This window comes from Zosterops lateralis (genome assembly GCF_965231275.1).
Source record: "Zosterops lateralis genome assembly, chromosome: 1".
NCBI lineage: Eukaryota > Metazoa > Chordata > Aves > Passeriformes > Zosteropidae > Zosterops > Zosterops lateralis.
Genome location: NC_139762.1, coordinates 18,495,539 through 18,520,111, shown reverse-complemented (window position 1 = coordinate 18,520,111; position 24,573 = coordinate 18,495,539). Strand labels below are relative to the sequence as shown.

General features: G+C 37.3%; 1 protein-coding gene across 2 annotated transcripts in view; it reads right to left on the bottom strand.

Annotated features, from left to right (window-relative positions):
- The window catches only part of ARHGAP21 (Rho GTPase activating protein 21), a 113,338-nt gene that overhangs the window by 20,615 nt on the left and 68,150 nt on the right, over positions 1-24,573 (bottom strand). For both annotated transcript variants that reach the window (XM_083864747.1, XM_083864748.1), the window contains exons 6-7: positions 21,705-21,759; positions 10,380-12,330 (exon numbers count right to left, since the gene is read on the bottom strand). In XM_083864747.1, the coding sequence (XP_083720873.1) occupies positions 10,380-12,330; positions 21,705-21,759 (2,006 nt within the window). The remainder of the gene's footprint in view (positions 1-10,379; positions 12,331-21,704; positions 21,760-24,573) is intronic.

The following is a 24,573-nucleotide window of genomic DNA, read 5'->3' as shown; positions in this document are numbered from 1 at the left end:
AATCATATACACATGGGAATAAAATTCACAGAAAGACTTTAGTATAGCCATCATTAGGGATGCTTTAATAGGGATTATTAACAGAGAAAGGTGATTCCTCCTCCAATCCATACAGATTCAGTTTGCCAAAGCTTTTCTTCCCTGATAATAAAAAAATTACTGGAAAAAAAAAACTAGCTTCCCAAGGCTAAAGTCATCTTCACATTTCTTCCCCTTCAGGCATGGTGTTGGGAGTCTAGGACATCCCTCTGGGCACCCTGGAAAGTCACAGACCTCGGCAGAGGGGTCTGAGACCCGAGAAAGAGGGTCTGAGGTCTGTCCAAGGGGCTTTGAGACCCTGGCACAGAGCCCAGGAAGACACAGGCTTTGACTTCAGTCCATGAGAAAAACTTCCAACACAGAGAGACAAATGACAAGTCACAAATGTGTGACAGACAGTAGCGTAGCTAATCACCGGGTGGAAAGTTTTGTAGTTTTAGGTTTTTAGAATATAGGTGCAGGGGAACAAGATGGAGGATTTAGGGTGTTGCCCTAAGTTCTTCTCCTCCTTCCTCGTCCTCCATCTTCTGAGGTGGTGATGGCACAAGGTAGTTTGAGGGGATTGGGTCAAAGTAGAAATGACCTTTTTAGTATAGGTACTAGGCATTGGTATGAAATGGTAAATAATAAGCATGTAGCTATCTGTATAAATGCAAAGCGACCTCCCATCACAGGAGGAGTCGCACTGTGTCTGAGCTGCTGTGAACATCTTGGCCGGGCACAAAGAACTTGTATGGTAAGAATTAATACACAATGCGAGAAATCAAGAAAACCAAGACCTTGAGACTCCACATCATTCTCGCACCAAGCACAGACCTAAAGCCTTCAGAGGTCAGAGAGCAAAAAAGACCCACTCAAATCACCTTCTGAATCTCGGGGAGAGAAAATCAAACCCGAGAGCATGGTAGTCTTGCAAGCAATATTTGAATACTTCAAAAGGCCTTAAGAAGGAACTGTGTTATTTAGTAAATGTATTGCAGACCACATTACCATTTAAAACACTAATTGGCCATCTCAATTTAAACAAACAATGTCAATGTGGCCACAAAGCTTAATTCAACAAGCAGGTATTTTATCAAAGACTGATAAAAGATTCTGATCTGATTTAACGATTCAGATAATAAAATGTAACAGCTGTGTAGTAATACACACTTACAAACAGATTTACATTTCCCATGAATAATGTTGAGACAGCATGCACCCAGAAACAACAACAACAAAAAAAGTCCAACATACAATTTCCCAAAAATGCATGCATTGAAGTAGATAACTGTATTTTAATATTATTGGCTTTCTGACAACCATACCAAATTCTTGGATCAGATATTTGTTTATAGATGCTCTTGTAACATTCAATGAAATTTCAGTTACTCAGATCTTTTTGTACATGTAACAGTAATCAATTATAAAAAAACCAGGCTTCTGCAGAAAGCTACAGAGGTAGCTCATGCTGCTGTCTGAAAAGCAAAGGGCTAAAAGAGTCATTAAAAATATTATTTTCATTCAACTGAGCCATAGATGTCAAGGTTCCTTATAGACTCAGATGGCATCTACTTGACAGCTATTACAGTAAGTATTTTAATAATTGCCTCTCTGTTTCTTCAATAGTTCACCTGAACAACAGGCTATGGCTTCAGGATACAATTTAAGAATGAATCTTACATGTCAAATTAATTTGCTTATGTAACAAAAGAAGGAACAAACTATCAAGTATTCATTAGTAGATCTAAAACCCCACTAATCTTCTCTTTATGGAAGGACTGACAGGATGTGCCAGTGACCCTGAAGCAGCACTTTAGAGGCACTGCCTTACTGAATTTCAGCCCTTTGTCAACAACCGTTCAGCACTCCACATCCTTGGCCTGCCCAAGTACTCCACAGTACATGATACCACAGCAGGCACTGCATTTTCACGATGCACCAACAGTACCTTGCTGAAGTATTAGCACTTACTCCTGAAGTACTTATTCCTAAATACAGTAGATAAAAGCTTTAAAATCTTCCCCTATGTCTAATACGCCTTCTGTGCCTCTCAGGTTAGATTCGCTCCAGCCTGCTATGGGCAGCACTTCCTTTAAATACAGCCATGTGCACCAGATGTCTCTTCCTTAAATTCAGCAGCTGGCAGAACAGAAGGGGTAGAGAAAAGGCTGCTGAGGCACAAGTGGAGCAAGGGACAGCACAGCAAGGGGACAGAGACTGCAGGGAAGTGGCACCAGTGAGAAGAATACAGAAAGGAAGGAGAGAACATGGACAAGATAACAGAGGTTTGGAAAACAATCCTCATCCACACACAGGCAGGGAAGTAAAAACAAAAAAAAAGCCTGTCTCCAAGAAACCCCAGAAGAAGCTGCCATTAAGGTAAGCACAGACACACTAATGGAGGCCATTTTTCTTAATAGCCTATCAGGAAGACAATCAAAAATACCATGTAAACAATTTCACCAGGAGTGAGAAGGCCAGAAACAAACAATAAACAAAAATGAACTGTTGAATCAAGACTAAACTATATGGCACTAACCCTGTTATCATACAAGATAGCACAGAGGACTAATAAATGCCCCATAGAAGTAACTTTTTGTTTTAAATCCTGCAGTACAAACTGCTGCATCTTATACTTCAGCCTGCAAGGGGTAAAAGCTCCCTTAGGTATTGAATTCCAAAGCTTAAACACATGATTTAGAAAAAAAGATAACTCTATTGCCTGGATTCCTCATGACTTGTTACCTCACTTTCAAAAAAGAATCTTTAAAAAATCTGGAGTTTTTTGCTGGTTTTTAAGTACTGCCAGCACTGGCAGCACTAATTGTCTTTACAAAGAACTACTTCATATACCTACTTTACGTAATTATCCTCATGTGGCCAAAAGAATAGAATGGAAACATGTCTGCATGCTGAGCACATTCATTGCTCTAAGCCCCAGAAACACAGGACTGGAACAAGCTTCCTGAATCATCAAATCTAGTCCCCTGCTAATGCACTCATGTAAATAATATGTTTGTTATACTGACTGAGTTTCACACAACCAGAAAAGGTTTCCCAAGGTTATTCTTCATGTCAGACTATTGTGAAAACTGTACCTATGAAAGTCTATTTCAGTATCAAACAAAAGTTTAACTATCTTTCTACACAAAGTAATTGTAAAGGTTCCTGCTTGCCATATTTCCCCATCAAGCAAAAAGGTACATTTCTCAGTATATTTTTTGTTGCCAAGAACCCCAACAGCATTCCCTTATTACCTGAAATTATTATTTGAAGTTATAATGATACACTGATGATGATTTATGCTTTGAAAATATTACTCGTTATCAAACAAATCTGATGCTTCCACTCAATTAAAAGTCTTCTAGATGTTATGAATCACTGCTCCCAATTTTAAGTTTTAATTAAAAAAATATATTTGAGTTACAGAAGCATTTAAATGGTATTTAAAACATTAATTTGTAATTTTGCATTTTGGCTGCTTTATTTCAGAATACCACAATGATTTAAAAACTGTTCTTTGCATAAGAAACACTGAAATGTTCAGCCTGGAGCAACAGTGATTTGGCAGGCCACACTGTAAAACCCTGGAAAAAAATAGAAGACTGACGCTTATCTTAGAAACACTCATGACCTGTTAAAAGCTGTTCCAATGCTAACATATAATAATGGAAGAAACAGTCCTCAAAAATGAACATTTGTCAGCCCTAATCTCTTACTGCAATTGCACTTATATTTTCATAGTTTGGAATAGCTAGGCAATAACTTGTAGAAAAGAAAATTATGACAATAGCTGAAGATTTCTTTTTTCCTTAGAACACACCGTATCAGCCATCAGTATTCAGCCACCATTTGCCCTGAAGATATCCACACAGTTTGAGCTGACAAACCACAATCTCTGCTGGAGAAATCTGAGGTTTTGAGTTTCTCCCTTCTCATAAGGAGAAAACAGAATGAGTACATTCTTTCAAATGCTTCCTTTCTGCATATGAGAATGTTTCTGTTGCTTTCCCCTAACTTTGTCTATTCCTACCATCATAACCTGTTTCATAGCATGTTGTGCAAGCGTATCAATTTATTTTCTTGTTTCAATTGCATTCAATGTGTGTATATTCACACTGTCGTCCTCCAAGCCTCAGCAGCCTGCAGAGACAGCCATTAAGATGTAGAGGAAGGATAGGGAAAGTATGGCACATACTCCACTAAGACAAGACAGTAAAGTCTTTTCACTTTCCCAAAAGTACTTGGGAGTTACATACATGACATAGGACTTAAAGGTAAGTATTAAGGTAAAGCTACACATGCCTACTTCCAGCACTAAAGAAGATAAACGCTATCACATGTATAATAAAGTTGGCCTGTAAAGCTTCACTAATAGTAGGTGGTTTAGAATGTTTCAACTCCTAATTCCTTAGTTAATATACTTTTAAAAATATACAGTAACAACAAGAAAAATGAAAAAGGAAAAAGAAAAACAGGCTTGAGCAGAACTCACCAGGTACATTTACTCTATCTGCTAATCGGCAAGTACCCAAGTATTTTTATTTACAACATTTATAAAAAAAACAGGTTGTGAAACACAAAAAAACCCCAACCTACCAAACAAAAAAAACAAACCCCAAAACCAACAAAAAAGAGCACCAACAAACCCCACAGAAACAAACAAACAAACAAAAAACCCTAACCAAAAAACCAACCACAAAAACCAAACCCCCCCACCCAACTCCATGCTTTTGAAAATTAGCATGAAGACCAGCTTTTAAAGCACAGTGAACAGTAGAGTGTACCTGATTACTAACACAGAAATTGCTGTGGTGGTTTCCCTGCACTAAGGGTCGAAGAAATAGATTTATTTTAAGGGTGGTGAGGCACTGCAACAGATTCCTCAGAGAAACTGTGGATGCCCCATCCCTGGAAGTGCTCAAGGCCAGTTTGAATGAGGCTCTGAGCAACCTAGTGGAAGGTGATTCCACTGATGGCAGGGGTTGGAACCAGATAGTCTTTAGGGACCCTTTCAACCCACACTGTGAATTTAGTCAACAGGAGACATGTTTTAGAAGAACACAGACACATGCTAAGGGAATAAATACCATGCAGTTTCAGCTGTGAAACTCCTGGCAAATCTTTATTTAAATCAATACAGGCTATCAGATAACAAAATTTTACTGTAATACAGAAGAGAATAGAGAAATTTATGGTACACTTAAAATCGCATTTGGCTCAGAGTTATTTTAAAGTGCAAATAGTGGGAGAATAGAAAGTACCAATATTAAGTATCACATATCCTTGTCCTGTTCTTATACCTTTCCTAAGGTGTGAGTTTCAGTCAGGGGAGAACACTCATCTAATTTTTACAAAATTTTGGTGTTATCAAAGTTTAGTCAGATATTTTTATCTGGCTAATTTTCTCTCAGTTATTCACAATTAACAGTGGAATGAAGTGACCTAAAATTTTTCTAGGGTAAGGATGTGCTAAATATTTTCAAAATGAGATCACACCTTTAAGGAAAAATCTTTGTACTTACATGATGCTACTACACACCTAAGAAAAAAACCTCTGTAATAGGATGCCTAAGAACTTGATTTTATTTCAAAATAATTTTGAACATCAAGATGATATTTAGGCTAAGGATTTTAAAACATATCTGTATAGAACTTATTTTCATGTGATGAGCCTCTGTGAAGTTGGAAAGAACATTCACCCAGTAGTAATGGCCAAAGCACTAAGCTGGCCTGACAGTACACATGCTGCATTCAGGTTAAGCATTGAAGCAGCACCCCCATTTCACTCCTGTGGGTACTTCATTTAACTCAATATAGGAGTTGGATTAACCTCTTTTACATTTCTTTCTACTCTGCAGTAAGTACTGTAAGAAGCAAAAAAATATTTTCAACCTTGCTGCTAATCTCAGGTAAGCTTACTAGACGTTTATGTCTACAAAATGTATTAAGATAACTATATTCTGCATCAGCATTTTCTCAACCGTTACAAAACACATAAAATGGTTTGGGTTGGAAGGGACCCAAACCCCCTGCTGTGGGCAGGGACATCTTCCACTAGATTGGGTTGCTCAGAGACCCCCCACAACCAGGCCTTAAATACTTCCAGGAACAGGGCATCCACAACTTCTCTGGGCAACCTGTTCCAGGACTTCACCACTCTCATAGTAAAGAGCTTCCTCCTAATATCTAATCTACACCTCAGTTTAAATCCATTGCCCTGTGTCCTGTACTACACATTCTCACAAAAAGTCTCTCTCCGTCTTTCTTGTAGGCTCCCTTCAAGAGAAGGGCCACAATTATATCACCCCAAAGCCTTCTCTTCTCCAAGCTGAACGATCCCAATTCTCTCAGCCTTTCCTCATAGGAAAGGTGCTCTATCCCTCTGCTAAACTTGGCGGACCCTCCTCTGGACTTGCTCCAACAGGTCCACATCTTCCCTGCAGGGGGGACCCCAGAGCTGGATGCAGCAGTGCAGGTGGGCTCTCACCAAAGCAGAGTAGGGCAGAATCCCTTCCCTTGACCAGTTGTCCACATTGCTCTTAGTGCAGTGTTTGGCTTTCTGGGCCATGAGTGCACATTGCTGGGTCATGTCCAGCCTCTCATCCATCAGCACCCCCAAAGCCCCCTGGGCAGGGCAGCCCTTGCTCTGTCCATCCCCAGCCTGTGTTCATACCAGGGTTGCCCTGACTCAGGGCACCTTGCACTTGGGTCTTGTTAAATCACGTGAGATTCCCACATGCCCACTTCTCGAGCTGTCCAGGTCCCTCTGGATGACATACCACCGTTCAGGTGTGGCAACAGCACCTCTCAAATTTGGTGTCATCTGCCAAGGTGTACTCAACCCCACTGTCTGTGTCATTAATGAAGGTATCTAATAACAATGGTCCCAATAAGAACCCCTAGAGACACCATTTGTCATCCACATCTATCAGAATGTTTAGCAGCAGTCTACTTTCCATTCCAGTGAAGACTATCTCATCCAAAAATTACCCAGTGGGTCAGAAAATTATCATTTGCTGTTCTCTAGCACAGAAATTATGAAAAATTACAGGTCTGAAAAATGCATATTAAACACCACAATCGCTAATATAGTCATTGATAGAGAAAATGGTATTTTTATTAGTCTAGAGAACAGGTGAAACCTTTTCTGGATAAAAACAGTAGACTGTCACTAGACTAACTTATATAGTTTGAAACAATATAGACCATTTTAAGAACACAGCTTTTCTTTGGACCTGAAATAGAAATAGCAGCTTTCTAAGAACCATAATATCCTGCATTTAGTAGCACATGGAAAGTAGTGAAGCCTGCAATACCACTGCCTGCTTATCTGTAAAACTGGCAACTTTGTCATCCCCCAAAAACATGTGCTTACCCGAAGAAGAGTTCGAACACGTAGTATTTTGCCTAATTTTTTCCAAAAAATCAATTTCTCCCATAAAAGATATTACAGCTACCTACTAAATTTGGTCTGAACAGATCTCTCATTTCTGCTAGTAAATTACACCCAAAATTTAAATTTCCCTGCTTCTGAACTACCTTTTGGAAAAGACTAGTGTCAAAAGGCAGTTCTTCGGTGCTGTAAGGAAGCTTGATGGAAACTCTGCTTGGATTTCTGTTTGTGGTGCAGGGCACTGTGCTACTTACCTAGAGCTAAAATCATCCTGCAAGTTCGTCACAAAATACTGCTGCAAAAGCCAACTGTTTCTGGCTAAATTTCTATAAAAATATGGTCCTGGCTATATCTACTACTTTTAATAAACAGAAAGTGGTGATAAAAATAGACACACCACAAATATTTTAAACACCACACATTTTAAATGGTGGCAATATAAGTAACCTTGGAAGATATTTGTTACCCTCCCTCCAGTTTACATTTTTACACTACTCCAAGTATCTACTGTACAAATAACTCAGTAAGTGTATTTATTAAATTTGCTCTATCCAATAAAACCCAAGAATGCAAAAAAACCTATTATATGGTTATAAGCATAAGGGAAGTAAAGCAACTGCCAGCTCCCAGGTACATCTTCATTCGAAGTAAGATCCTTCTCAAAAATCAAAGGGAAAAAAAAAAACCAAAAAAACACCACAAAACCCAACCAAACCCAAAAGAAAACCCTAAACCAAAACTACCAGTGATTTTTCATCTGAGGAGTTCAAAAGCCTTTAACTGAATTTCAAAACAGATCTGACTAAGTACAGCTTTTAACAAGTGAAGTTGTAATTAAGCATAATGACAGCAGAACAAGCAAAGTTAGAATAATGCATATAAATTCTAACATAAGAAGATGTCCACCTTTATAACATTTCATGCTCTTTGTATTCAGAGAGGGTTATTTCCTCTTCAAGGTGCTGGAGCTGGGGTGTGAACTTTCCACAGCACCTGTACTGGCACAGGAATTTCTTGCTGGGAAGACAGCCACAAGGACCATGCTGATTCTGATAGTGCCCAGGTTCTAGAAGCACCAGTTTTTAGTATTTCTGAAACACTCAGAAGGTTTCATTCCAAGAGGCTTACAAGAATTCAATCCCATATGGTGTTATGCCAAGAGGCTGCAATGGAGAGTTACAATTTTGTTCCTTCTGAACTGCTCAGATGCTACCAAATACAGTATAGCTGACATGTTTAAGGCTTCTCTGAACTTTTATCAACATGTTTCTCTAAAATATGGAAGCAAGTCATATAAAAAAAAGTTAATGGGAAATCTTTGTCCAAACCAAGAAAGAAGATGGTGTATGTAGAAAAAGTTGGGCTTGACGTTACCAATCTTGATCTGACTTTAACATGACATTTAAACTATATGGGGTTAGAATACACCCAGCAAACACCGTATCTAAATCAAGAGCCCAACATAGATTTTAGGCAGAGTATTTGAAAAATCCTGCACAAAGATCAGTTACATGCCTCACAAACTTCGCTAATCCTTAAAGATTGGCTGGGTCTAAAGAAGAATCTAAAATTATACTGATGCATCTAGTAATAACAAGAATGAAAAATATCTATACAACTCCCGTTCAAAATGAAAAACCCAACAAAAGCAGCATCTGCTAGCTAAGAAAGCACTTTTTAATGTCTTACTAGTATTCTGTCAAAATAACATGATTACTGTATCTTTTGTATGATTACCATTTTCTGATGAATACAAAGCTTCTTCACTGTTTACTTGGTTATTCACTTTCAACTAATAGTGCATATCATAGTTAATGCTAGGGGAAAGGAATCACTGCTTCAGATCCCCAACAGAAGACAATCATGTTAAGACATTGTATTTGTTATTCCCTTAACCTATTGTGTGAAAAAAAATCATTAAAGAGTTTTCACACAGATGAGTCCGAAAATCAAAATTCCATATTCAGTATTTTCTAAATATTTCCTATACTAAATTCAACAGCACAGAGAGCCAGGTATAAATCAACTTCTGTGGAAAATGATCCACATACATCCAGACTACAAAGGATTAAATCAGCCACAGAAAAAAGAAAATCCAACCCAACAACAACAGCAGGACAAAGACAACTGAGGCATTGACTACTTGGATAGAACAGAAATGCTCTGCCACTGTAACTCTCCTTTCAGCAGAGGACACTAATTCATCACATATCCAACATTCAATATAATTTTATTTTTTTCTACTATTTGCAATCATTCCTTTGGTTCTTTTCCCCTTCAGTGTCCTTCCAATAAGCTCCCTGTAATTCCAACCCTGTTTGTGCCACAGCACACAGGCAAATCTTTTTTGCCTTCTCAGATTCTGCTTCCACAAACCCTTTCGTTCATATCCGCATTAGCATTTTATTTGCAAACCCACTTCTTTTTACTGCTATCCCTTCACCTGAAACAGATTTCATCTATTCCCCATCTGTCTCAAAAAACTTTCACCATACCTATTCAGCTGAAAAAATTTTTTTCCCCACACGTCACTCTTATATGGAAATGCATCCATATTCTCTCTGTACTGGATTCCAAGTATGTACAAGCAAAAGTATTTGAATGTTGCAAATGCCAGTTGTCCGTATACGTAACATCACAACATTGTGGAGTGATAATCAGATGGAGTTATGTAACACGGACTTACCCAGAGGGTTAAAGAAAACTCTAGAAAAATATTACATCACTGTGGGCTTTTCATACACTTATTCTCCAGGACTCGCAAATGAAGAAGAATTATTTTTTTTCTCCACTGGAAAATATTTTTACTTTTACCAACATAAAATTATTTTAAATGAGAAAAATCTCCCATGCCACTCAGCCTCAGGGTTTACAGTAAGAGCAGTCAGCTACCTGGCATGGTGTTTTTCATCACCTTTAGGAGAGAAAAGCATTTGACACACAATGAAATAATTTAACTCACCAATAAACGGAATTGAAGCCAAGGAGTCACCAGGTGGGCTGGAATTCGATGCTTTCCTTTCCTCTATTCTTTTTATGTGGACTTCTCTCCGAGCATCATTAGGTAACCAACAGGTAGTGTCCGAGGCTGCCTCTTGGTCATTTACAGCAAGAATGTAGGACTGATGTCTCAAAGGCTGGGGTGTTTGGTGGCCAGAGGGTGATTTGTCCCGCATGACCACCATGTCTTTGTCATTTCCCTGAACATCCATTTGCAGACTTTCAGACTCACCAACATCTTCCCTTTCAAAACCATGAATCTTTTGTCTGATGGAGCCATCTACATTGTCAGAGGTAGTTAAACACTCACTTGTTGGCTGAACAAGTTTGGCAGAAGCTGGAGCCAGAGAGGAGGGCTGGATGGTTTTACCAGTTTCTGTTTTGTGATCTGGGCCACCTTCCACTCGGATCCTTGACTGTTGGTTTAACAGACTGCTTTGATGCAAGTGATTTACTGTTCTTTGGTCTTTGCTGGCAATAGCATCCAGGCCCTGGTTAAGGGGAATTGATGGCTTTGCTGCATAGAGAGCTGAGTTCTTCAGAGAGCTACTTTTAGAACTTCTGGCTGGTGTGAGAGACAACCTCTCTTGTGAAACAGCTGCAGATTTTGAAACTCCCCCAGGAGTCTGCAGATCACGAGAAGGTTGTAACATTTTCATATCTGGTGAAACTTTCTGAAAGTGAGAACCTGGCAGAGAAGCTCTACTGCCTGTTCTCCTGTTGTCTGAAATATAAGTACTAGGAGCAACAGGAAAATTTTGACCTCGAAGGGACATATGAAATGCATGTTGTCTAGATCTGTCATAAATACCTCGCCGATCATCTTGTTCAGTAAACCCTGTCCATTTGTAAGTCTTTCTCCTATCTCCATTTGCATCTGCAATCATATTCTCAGAATGAAAATTTTCTAGCACTTCACCCTGTTTGCTGAGATAATCCCACGACCGAGCCCTGTGATTTTTAGCATTGACTGAAGGCGAACTTAGAGTATCTTGTGAAGCACTTCGTGGCCATTCTTTCATCAACACAGGATCTTCAAGCCTTTCCTGGGATACACTTCTCTGCCGGATCTGGACAGACTGCGGAACCCTGTCGTGAGAGGTGCTCCTGCGCCGTACCTGAGAAGCAGTGCGGTTTGGCACCACCTGATTATACTCAGTTGTGTTCTGAGAAGCTGCCCTTAAGCTATCTAACCTTTCCTGTATTGTTCGGGAGCCATACATGTGCATGCGTCTATTATCAATGTACTCCTTGTAAGTTTTGTATGTCTTCCAGTCTATATGCTGGTGGGAGGTTGGAGAACTGTAGTGATTAGTAGAGACTGAGGGTGAGTCTGTGGCTTGAGTAGAAGGTCTAGTGCTTGGGATGCCTTCTGGACACACGACATAATTTGAAGCTTTACTTACTGTTCCAGTTGTATCAACTGGTCTTGTTATTGGCGTCTGGGGAAGTACAATGGCAGTGGACACTAAAGATGGTGGTGATGTGGTCCGTGCTTTTAGACTGGTTTGATCTTTTAAGCCGTATCTTATTTCCTCTGTCCTGTGTGATGGACCAGCATGGTTATTTCTGCAAGATGGCAAATCTACAGCCTTCTCAGAAGGCACAATAACAGTCCTTACAGTTTCATTGCAAACGCACACGGCTGTGTTTGATTTTGCAATGTCTGTTGGTGATGGAGGCACTTGTATTTCCATTCTGTAGGCCCTCTCTGGCTGTGTCAATGCCCGGACTGGTCTATTGACTTGCTGTTTCCCCAGTGAGAAGTCAGAAGGGAGCTTGTCTCCAGTTTGTGCCTTAACAGAGGCAGTGGATGTCAGGCGTGGATAACATATTGGTGGTGGTTCAGGTATGTTGTGGGCATTGCCACTGTAGGCTTCATTGCCTTTCAAGTAGGCATCTTGGGAATATGCCTGTGGAGAGAAGATGAAGTGAGTATTCAGTGGTGAGTGAGACAGAAAAGTTCACCAATCTAGTATTTGCATGATCAAGCTTCAAGGGAGAGGAACACAGGTTCAAAATTCACACTCACTCTAATTTTAGACAAAATGGTAGTTCAAAAGATCAAACCAGCATTCCGTACCCTTAGTGAGCAGAAACAGAACAAGCAAAATCATGACATACATTCCCTCCCTCAACAATTAAAAAACTGATGACTGATTCTAGGAAATACTGCGAGTAGGGCAGGCACTGATTCAGGTTTCTCAAAATTCGTAAGCACACAACACAGTATTTCTTCTCCTCTTTAATTCTGCTTTCTAACATGCTACTTCACACATTTTTCTTGTTTAAGCTTCCCACTGCTGGAAACTGGAATTTCACAACAATCATTAGGTTAAAATGCTGCATAATAAATTCAACTAGCACTAGAAAATTCTCTATGCGCTTTGTGTATAAAACAATTCTGTTCACTTAATGCAGTACATATGAAAAGTACAAAGAAATAAATACACATACACACACTCCTCTAAAATGTCTTCTACATAAAAGCTACTGTTCCTAAACATATAATGAATAAACTGAAGCAGTAATGTATTGTTGTGAGCCAACACCCTATAAATCATCTTACATTTTACAGGAGACAGCAAGTACATGATACACAAATTTTACTGCAAAAAATATTAATGATATTTAGCATTTTTAACTCTGAGGTACAAATAGTATGACAATTGATACGTATTCACCACTGTCCATGCACTATTAAAACGCAAACTGAAATCTCTCATTTTCTTAGTGCACTTTGCATCTTCATGCATAACAACCTGACTCCTAAGAAAAAAATGGTTATATTGCATTTAGTATGTTTCTGCAGCATTTTGAAAGCAGCATTTGTCATTGTGAAATTAAAAAAACATTCAAAATATATCAATGAGAAGCATACAGCACACTTAAACAATATTCTATTACTGGAAAACTTCAGCATGACTTTGTTCAGTTTCAACATAATGAAATAAAGAGCCAATGCAGAGCCTGCCAATGTAACAGAAGATCAAAATAATTTCTCTGGGCTTTTACGCACTTAGGAGTGCTATCATATCACAGCATTTCCTGTTCAAACCATAACATGCTCAATTACAGTATATCAATGTGCTCTGTCTTAACAGCAGACAGTTATAAAAGCCCAAGTGCAGCCATAAAATTAACACAGAGCAAAATAGAGAGGAGGGCGAGGCATTTACAATACTGCTGCAATGTTACACCAAGCATTAGTGAAGTGCAAAATATTAAAGCACACTGAGAGAAAACAGAGCAAATAACACAGGCACAAACCACAAATCAAGAGATCAGCATTATGAAGACAATTCAGCTCAGATTATCTAGCTCATTTCCAAAGTTGCTATTTCATATTCTTGCTTCTCACAAATCATTAAGAAAAACATGCCTTACAAAACCATCAGAGAAATGGCTACTGTACATTTCTTACCAATGCTGTAACATCCTTGGTAAACTGCAGCTGGCAGAAAACAGGAAAACACAGTAAAAACTGCTTACAGATGTAAAGACAGAATTATTTTGTCACATTGATGTTGACTACAGGAAGCTAAAAATACAGCTACACTGATTTCACTGGAAGGTACCAACAGACATAAAGGGCAGTAGAGCATAAAAAATAACTTCACCCTCCTTGTGAGCATGTCTATCTCAGGCTTTTATCTGCTCCTTACGTTTATCCTGTACAGAAAGCAAAATACGTTTGTGCCATTTTGCCTTGGTGCATCCCTACAGCTGCCTGCAGAGAGCTCTGGCTCTGTGCGATGAGATTTCTCTTCCACTACAGCAACATCACTGTCTCTCATTTCCCTGGGCTGCTACCATCCATCCCTGCTTCCTGGTGACGAAACAACAGCTCTATTATGCATTTAAAACAGCACGCCCCTTCCTCACATATATCCGAACACGACCACGAGCTGTCAGCTGACTGCAGCTGCTTTTACGCTGTACATCTGAAATCAGAGCAATGATGCTGCAGAAACACTCCTCTCTTGTGATTTGTAATTTTTTTTCCTCCACTCACAGTAAAAATCAGAACAGGCTTCCACTGACACATTTAATGGAGGGAAGTACCATATGAAGATAAACATTTCTAAACCTTTAAATAAATGGCTATTTAAGATCTTGAGGGGCTGAAGAATTAAATTAAAAAATTGGACGAGATGCTGAAGACCTAAAAATCAGACTGAGCAAGATCCTTCTGGCATGCAAGACAAACAAAAACCATCATATACTACCCCCTAATTAGAAAATAATTATCAATTTATACAACTGATAAAACAGCTGATATCCCACCTTCTCTGGGATGTGCACACATTACACCAACAGAAAATACCCCATTTAAGTTTTTGTAAAACTTCCCCTGACAAACAATGCCTCACTGACTTTGATAGCAGAAAAGTTAAATTCCAAAGCTGGTGTGATCTGATTGTAGCCGAAGACTACAGGTCAGTATAAAAATAAGTTCTCAGCTCTGGAGAAAATTTATCACAGGTATTAAAATATCACCTTCAGGAGACAGCATTGCCACAGGCTCCAAAATGAGATCAGTTAGGTTTTCTCCTCCCCAAAAAAATATGTTTCCATGATTCCAGGTATATCCAGACAGACTGACAGTACCATGTAAGACAGTTACTGGAAAATGTACTTCTCTCAACCTCATTTCACCCACTACCCAAGAAAGCACTGAAACAAAGCAGAACATACTTCCAAGAAAGGAAAAGTTTATAGATGGGACTGTGATATTTCCACAAAGAATATTTGGTATCTTTGTTTCATAACTGATTAAGGGCCTACAGAAAATAGGCAAATTACAAAGAAACAGATGGATCTGTCCTGCAAATGTCACACTGAAGGATGCATTATCAGCCTTTTTACTAATGAAATACTTTAACTGCTTTAAGCACAAAATCATGAGATTTTTAGAAGAAGTTTAGAGACTAAGAAATGTGAAATATGCCAACATATTTATTAGCTCATATTTTTTTGATATTTTACATATTCTGCAACCACCTAAAACACAGCTTGAGTATTATTCTCTCTCTCTTTAGTTTCTCTAACAATAAACCACGTGAAAAATGCTACCTTACTCTCTAAGTGAGTACAACAGGATACATTCATAAAAATGTCATTAGGGTAAGGCAGAATTTTAAGTGTTTATAGTCTTAAAACAAAAAACAAATCAATCAAACAAAAGAAGGCTCACAACTTAGAGAACAAAAACAGCTTTTTAATATCCAGGTTAGGGATACTCCTGATTCAGACACCAACCAAGCCATTTCAATTTCCAGAACTGGATACTCTGTAGTTATTCAGAAGTCTCAATACAATCCAAAAATTAATCTAGATGTTTTATGAGCTCTTTCACACCTTCTCAAAAAAACGGCAGTTTTAAAAGACTACCACACAAATGCTGCAATTTAGAGTGACATTAACTGCTCTGATGGATAACAGTTCTGCAACAATTACTAGAAGAAAATTGCTGCTCTCACAGTAATAACTCAGTGTGTTTCTAGTTACTGGGTACCATTTCTTCCCACCTTGCAATCTGGTTTTGTTTGTACAAAGTTTGCAAACTCCTATGGTAAAGGATTAATTTCTTACTGTGAATTTGTAGAACCATAAAGGGTTTAACTCCTAAGGTAATACATTCATGCCATATGATAGACAAAATACATTTTAAGCAAATAAATCATTTTACAATGTATTTAATTAACTACCAAAAATTCTGCTGAAGGGCTTTGGTCCCACTTTTACTCCCTTGATTTTACACTATTAGAGGCTAGAACAGTAACAGCCAAGTGCATGAGGATTCCTCTGGGTAAGAATCAAGGTAAAACCTTGTACTTTCAAGAGGTCAAACTGACCATATCCTACACCCATTGGCCCAAATCCATAAAAACATGCAGCCCTGTGTTTCACTGAGGATAGGTGTGCTTCACTACAGGATGAGTAACAACGCCTATTTCAACAGAACTATTCACTAAATTGGTGATAAGCACTTTGATGAATCAGAAGCTAACGTGCCCAAGTCCTTGCAAGACTGAGCTTGAGGCATTCCTCTTTCCTTCTCCTATGGGTTTGGCTTCAGATTTTATTTCTTCACAACTAAATTGTTCTCTTCCCCAGTCTTTACTTAATCTCACAGTCATCATGAGTATGGAAACTGCACACCAGAAAAAGTTTACAGCTCTCTTAGAAGGAAACACTTTCTAATTATAGTTTGTTCTAGCAAGAATGTTAGTAATACAGCTCAACTGCTTTCATTTTACTCTGAGACACCCAAACACTACAGTCAGATAACGTTATTTGGAAAAAAAAAAATGCACATCCTTTCTTCCTAAATGCAGTGAATTTTAGTATACAAAATCTAATGCCTTAAGCCAAATAAATTTTATTTCCAAATACAACCTGCGTAAGAGATTTTCCTGTAAAGTCTAAATTGTGGTTAGGAGGGTTGATGCAAATGGTATTTTCTAACATGCAGTTTTCAAAAAGAAAATTTAAGTCTCTTCTTCTAGGTCACCGTGTCTTCACACCACACTCTGCCTCCCACTGTACTTGCTGCCACAGCTTTAATATTAACCTCTGTGCACATCAGTAACTGTCAGCACAAAATCTGAAAGTAAAAAAGTGCTCCAAGCTTCTGGACTAAACACAGCTACTTAAAAAAACATCACTATCTTTATTAAAAGATAAAGTAAATGAAAATATTTCACAGTTTGCCATGTTGCTCCACTAGGTCTGATGCAACTGGATGGTCACAGGAAGAAAAACAAAATTAAACTTCGTTAAAAGTCTTTAACATTGAAGACAACTGTGGGCAGATCTGTAGTCAGACACAATCTTACTGAAGCATATAAAAATCTAGGATACATTTCCTCAAGTTATTTTTCTTTTTGCTGCTGTTAGCAGGGGAGGGAGGGGGCTAGTGTTTCTTCCACCCCCCCTTTTTTTAATTATAGGTGCATGACTGGCAATTTCAGGGTACCACAAGGCCTTGAGAGCCACCAAATCCCAAAAAATTCTAAGTTCAAATATGATAATGTAGCAAACTCTTCTCTACTGTACAGATATTCTAATATACTGAAAACTTCCATATCACCTGACTAGAAAGAAGGAAAAACAAAGAAGAAAATCTGTGTTTCAGTTGACTTTTACTCATTTTTCTGGTCATTCCCATGTAGGATTTTTGGTCCCCTTACTATCTATGACAAGAGAAACATTTATGTTCAAATGTGGTCAACTTTCAGTTACCGATCTGCAGCTTCATTGGTCTGTAATTCTGAGGAAAAATTAGGATTTAACTAACTTTATCTAAAACATAGTAGTAAACAACCCCCTTTTATTTGCACCTTCACCATTATTCATAAAATGCTCAATAATATCTTTCCATAAGTGAAACTGCAAAGTCCTTTCTGGAAGGCTAAGGCGCATTTCAACTAGTAAAATTTAATGGTGACAATACCTAAGACCAGAAGTGACCTCTTACCTTTTGGGGTAATTCCTGTAAGGAAATGGTTTTTCAGAAATTAAACTATTGGAAGTAGACTAAAAGTTAGGTAAGATGAACTTTTGATTAAGTTTGTAGTGAGAAAAGTGCTAGAAAATTAATGGTTTCTGAAAGAAAGGATACCTTACCTACAGTATGTGTGCTTCTACACAACATATACATTTACAAAATAATATCAACATTTATTTATCTGTAATAAGCACCATATATAATGATTAATATGCTACATTAGAAATAACTTTCCAAATAAGGAGCTCCAAATTCAGATCATATTAAAGGTACCATTTTTCAAAGAGTGGTATTTTCAAGTTCCTTGTACTTAAGTTGTAGTCTTTTTTACATACACAAGGAACAATTAGCAAGTAAGTACATTCCAATGTGAAACATTCCCAGAAAAAGTGGTCCAAAAATCCTGCGTACAGAGGACACGTTGACATACATGTGGTAGACACAACAAAGCCTACTGACAACACTCATAATAATGCTCACCTGTACATAGGCTTAGAAAACTCAATTTACTCTATGGAGCACCTTTACATTTGATATTTTCCACATAGCATAAAAAGCTTTTAAACAACTGGAAACTTGTCAAAATTTGAACAGTATTTTAGTATTAAACTTGTTATCCAAAGGCTACAAAACAGCAACAATTTCATTGAATACACTTGAGAAAAATGAACTATTTGTAGTTGACCTAAATAAGTCTTTCAATTTGCACGAAATCCGTGGTACTAAAACCTACAGGATTCCAAAATTCCATCAAAAAAGGTTGAGAATGCTACAGAAATTGCATATAGATAGATTAAATTTGAAACATCGAGGATAACACAACAAAAATAATCCTCTTCTTCCTACTTTAAAAATGGTCATATACCTAGAAATGTTTCAAAAAAATCTCTTTTGATAAATTTAAATAAATTTATCACAAATTTGAGGAGAAGCAGGAAAAACCCAACACATACACACTGCTGTCAGGAGTTCAAGACTTTGTCATGGATATAGATTTTTAAATATCCTTTTCCCCATCCACAAAGTGACATTTTCAACATCACACCAGTGAACAAACACAACTGACATTGGTTTCACCAATGGTAGGATTTCACATGTAATTCCCTTCCAAGTAAGCACTATTCACACGCCACAGAGGGCAATGGCCTGTGGATTGGACCATTTCATTGTAACTATTGATGAATGGATTTGAAGCCCCGTTTTCAGGAACTTCAATACACCAAGAGGTTCACAGACATATATGGATATTTCTGAAGATTAAAATCAAGGTTTATAAATAGCAAACTAAGGATAGAAACAAGCAACTGTGTTTCTAGCCTTCAGTCATAACCACATGGAGTAGACTGCCAAGTACTATAAAATTTAGCACAACCAGCACAGTTCCTGAATATAATGAAGCTATTCCATCCTCACTGCACTAGATATACCATCTATTAGTGCACACTACAATATCCAGTAGTGCTTAGAGTTTTGCTATTTTTACAGCATAGCAGTATTTAACATCAGTTTACAATGAGTGACACTATTTGAAGATATTTACAATGACATATATCACAGAAAACAAGTTATTTAACATTCTATAATAGATTACGTAACAACTTCAGGTGTAAGTTTTTCCTCTATTATAATTCAGAGGAACCGCACAGATTCTTCTTTTTAATGAAGTTACTGAGAATGTACTGTCTCAAAAGACTGCAAATTATTTTAGAAGTTTTAAAAAATCTTTCCTTCTGTATGGTGGGCTAAAACAGATACAATTACAGGCCACAACAGACAGAGTCTGTTGTAAGATACAACTCATTTTTATCATCTGTTTCGTCACAAGTTGCAGCTCAGCCATCAAAGACTGACACTTGGAAACACATATACTGAAACATTCTGTGCCAGGCCTGAATGAACAAACACCTGCTATCAGAAGTCATTTCCAATACAAGTACACCCAGTGCTCAGCTTTACGGATACAGGAAACACCTGTGCCTCCATAGCTTTCCTCTGGAAAATGCTATGTGGAGCTGCAAGTCCTCAAGAGCAGCAGTTCACTTTGCCCCAAACAAATGCATCTTAGCAAACCGTAGTATAAAATCCTTCTGTATCATGACCCAATCCAACAGTGAACAACTGAAGCAACTCACACAAGCTACAAGATCAATGTAAAGCATTTTCTGCAAAATGATGACTTCACCTGTCAAACCTAATCTTCTTTGTATCTCCAACAGAGCAATCTCACATACAAAGTTTACAACTCTTTATCACATCTTAAAAATCAAAGAACTTTTGTATAATGACACTTGAAGATTTTTCACATATGCAGTCTTTTTTCTAGAACTTCCACAGACAGGTATTTTTTCCTCTTTCTTTACCCCTCATCTCCTCAAGGAAAATGACCTTATTTCTTTTTTTAATATCCTTTCCTAACCTCTAATGGGAACAACCATCTTTTTTTGCCCTCTGCCTCCATCTCACATATTGATATAACAAGTTTATACACTACCAATTATTTCCCATCTCTATTTCACCTGAAGTTTGCACTTTGTGTTCCACCAGCAGAGAGATGACATGCCTAAGACCTTTTCATCCAGACAAATACAAATATTTAACTTTAGAACTACAAATCCTGCCTTGTCTTACACTACTACACTATTCTTACACTATTCTGGCTAAAAGACTGCATTAGATGCATATGGCATTCAGATTATTTAAATGTTTGCATTATTCCTGCATTTATACATATTCACAGTTCTAATTTAAAAAAAAAAAAAAAAAAAAAAAAAACCCTACCAAAAAACACCCCAACAGCTTTTCTCTCCCACTTATTCATGCAATCAAAACTCACACTCTATCCCCAACATTTTCTGTGTTGGATTACTGAAATATGTCTTCATCAAATGTTCTCAAAATATCACTTCTATTCTAATAATCTTGACTTGTCCTAGCTGGAGAGTTCCTGCACTAGCTTCTACCTTCACTTTAATGGAAAACAAAATTTTTTGGTTTCTTTCTTTACCCATTCATTTGGTCTGTAAAAATGGAAAACAGCTACTGAAACCCATAGGTTTTTCTTAACACAAAGTCATCTTACTACTTCTGTGGGGATTAGAAAATACACTTTTCCAACTACTGAGAAGAAAATCAACCCTGCTTGTCATTTTCTCCTCTCCTCTGCTTCCAATTAAAAAAAAAAACTAGAGCAAATCAATATATTAGGTGGTTTTTTGATTCTTCACCATATGCACATCATGTATTATTCAAGACTCTTTTGGACTTAGAGACACAAAATGGGAGATGAATTACATTACTACACATGCAGGACCTCAAAATCAAGAACAAACAGGCACTAGTGCAACAAAACATTTACAGCAGTCACAATTAAAAAATAACCTCTGGCCCATTTATCACACTTAGTCCACTCACAATTACTGAGTCATTAACAAAAGCCTTATATGCTAGTTTTTGAATTAAAATTCTTTAGAACTGGACAACCTAGTTAAAGGAAGCAATGTGATTCATAAATTCTAACATAATGAAATCAATCCAAATTACAGTAAAGTATGAACAAGATGTATTTTTTAACATGATAGAAATATCACATGAAGACAGTACTCCCTATATTTGGAATCTCCTGAAATTTCAGGCATGGCAAGGAGGTAGGAAAATATCTAAGGAGTTACAAAGATTAATTATTTGCTGATAGCACTCTTCAAAGTCTTTGTAACCAAAACCAGAACATTTTTGTTTAGGTAATATACTCTCTGAACAGAAACTTCATAAACATACCAATTGAAGTATGTCCTCATCTTTTGGCATAACACTAAGTTCCAATACGCTGTCACTGAAAGAAACAGAAAAAAAATATATTACAGATTAACTTTTTGGAGATTTTAAATTCTTATTACAAAGATAATAATTTATTTCCATAGATGAAAACTGTTCAAAAACTCCAATACTCAACTATTATGACAAATACGTGACACAACAAAAGTAAACAGTAAAAAAATCAGTAAACTGATTTTCACTAGAATCTTAGGAAGTAAGAGTAGAAGAGAAATCTGACTGAGCCAGTTTATTGAACCAACACACTGGTTTGAGCAGGTTTATTTCTTTTTTTCTTTTTCCCTCAAGTCCGAAGATACACTACTTGTTTAGAGCTTTTTGGACAAAACAATGTGACAAAACTGTGGATAAAAGCTAGAACTTTTTCTTCAATTTAAAACTAAAGTCTCTTATCACTCTTTAAAATTGCTGTGGTGACGCCATAATCACCACATCACGTGAAAAAGAGGAGCAATACCAAGGCAAGTACTGACCTACACTTTTCCACTCCAATCATCTCCTAGCAGAATCAACCTTAACAGTCATTCAGATGACATCTGAAATATGGGTGAAAAACACTTGCTATTTGTAAGTGCTGCATTCAGCTGCCCAGTCTAAGCTGCTGAAACCAAAAGCAGCAGCAGCATAAAGATCCAGGAATCTGAATAGTTCAATCAGTGTGACTCAAACACAAGCAAAATCAGGACCCCAAATGTACAATTTACCCGCTATCCACTTGAGTATTTTAACAACAGTGAAATCCACAGTTGGCGTCTACCAGAAATAAGGTATTTACACAAGCAAGAGAAAAGCATACACTTGTAACATTGGATACAGAATAGCTGAATTTATTATCTCATCTGAGATAATGGAATAATCTGTTCACATTCATTAAATGTGAAGTGGAACAGGTACAGAGAAGGGCTACAAAAGACTAATGCACAGTCTATCATAATGAGACTGAAAAACCAAAATGAAATTACTGTGACCGTTACTTAGAAATCTCACATGTCAGAATTAAAAAGGAAATTTTAAAAAACCTGACCATTATCAGCCTAAGAAAAAAAGACATCGAGCTAACTGGGTAACTCACCTGTACTGGTTAGTGCAATGCATTAGATGAGGAAAGACAAAACCAGCACAAACATTGGCCCAACTACAGGGCACACTTATCAGCCTGTGAATGCACTGAGAAGGACCTCAGTTTATTTCTGCAAAAAAGAAAGCCATCACCACAAAAAGTAATGTGTGATTTATTATGCCTCCTTATATGAAAAATGTTTCTATTTTGTGGTTCCTTTTCCATTTTCTAGCAACCACAGACATAAGGCTAAATTCCAAAACAGCAGAGTAAGGGTATTTGGTTTCACGATCTTCTTAAACCATTATTCATTTTGGAAAAGAGTGTTCTCCAAGCAGCAGAAAACTTACTTTAGGCTTAAAACTGAAGATCAGCAGTAATTTAATTTTTTGTTTTTAAGTCCACACACATCTAGGTAAAAGTAAGTCTTCAAAAGCCTTGTGAAGATTATTGTAAAATACTGAATTATAAGAAACAAGAGAGTATTGGCTTTATATGCACTTACAATAGCATTTGTCATATTGACTGAATGCATAAACAGCTTGAGGCATTTTAAACAAGTGTTCAGATTTCGTTTCTACAGATGGCTATCATGTAGATTTCAGTCTACACATGGGTAACATGTATAAATCATATCAGGCAACTGCTTCCTTGTAGGATGGAGACTTGAAGACTTTGGATGTCAAAAATATGATAGCATTGCTCCTCTTGAAGTACTTTTTATATAAAGAAATATAATTTGACACAGAACAAACCATACTCATTAAAGTATTTTGCATGTTTCCCCTCCTCTCCCTTTTTAAGAAAGTGATTAAATTCATTGACACAATTATTACCTTTTTAGGAGACATTTCAGAAGATTAAAGGGCTCCATTCAGAAACAATGTTTTACACATAATTCAAATAACTACTTAACTATTCTATTCCTGTTTGCCTGAAGAACCTTTTGGAGACAATTTGGATATTTGGTGATATGCTCTCAGGATTTTTTTTTAATTCTCATATCAGAAAGGAAGGAAGACTTCCAGTTTATTGTACTATATAATGTAAATGGAAATTATGAACTAGAAAATGTTAGTTAGAACCACCACACAGAAAGTGATAGTCGACATTGGAGCTCCAGACACAGTACTCAGAATACTCAGAACTCTCAAAGGTATTTATCAATCCAGTTACTCTCATTACCTATTTTGAGAGGTGAATTCAAATGTCTTGATTCCAAATTATCAAACTACAGCACTAATCATAAAGTCTATCTTCTGATGCATTTTTTTGTATTAATGAAACAGATTCAGTAGCTAAACTCTGTACATTTCTGAGTAATCCAAACACTTTCAAGAACAGTTTGAAAAGAGAAGCAGAATAGACAATCATTCAAATTCCCCAGTTTAAGAAAAAAAAAAGGGGGGGGGGGGAGAAGAGAAGTTGCAAATCAGAATCTGTTTCTTTTTGTATTTGGAATCATAAATAATTGACAGAGTTTATGTTAGAAATCAACACATCTCCAAGTTGATTATATATGTAAACAGATAAGAATAAATTCTTAATGGACCAAACCAGCAACTGCTGGCAAAAAGTAGGAAATGTAGAGTTTGAAGTGTAGTTACGGTCAATCTTACAGGACTGTAGTTAATTCTAGCAACTCTTCCGAGGTGTGCCTTTCATCTCCCAGAGATGAACTTCAGTTTTGCTATCTCCAAGCAGAGGAAAATAGAAAACATTCTAGACACAGCTTGAAACTTTTCTGGGAAC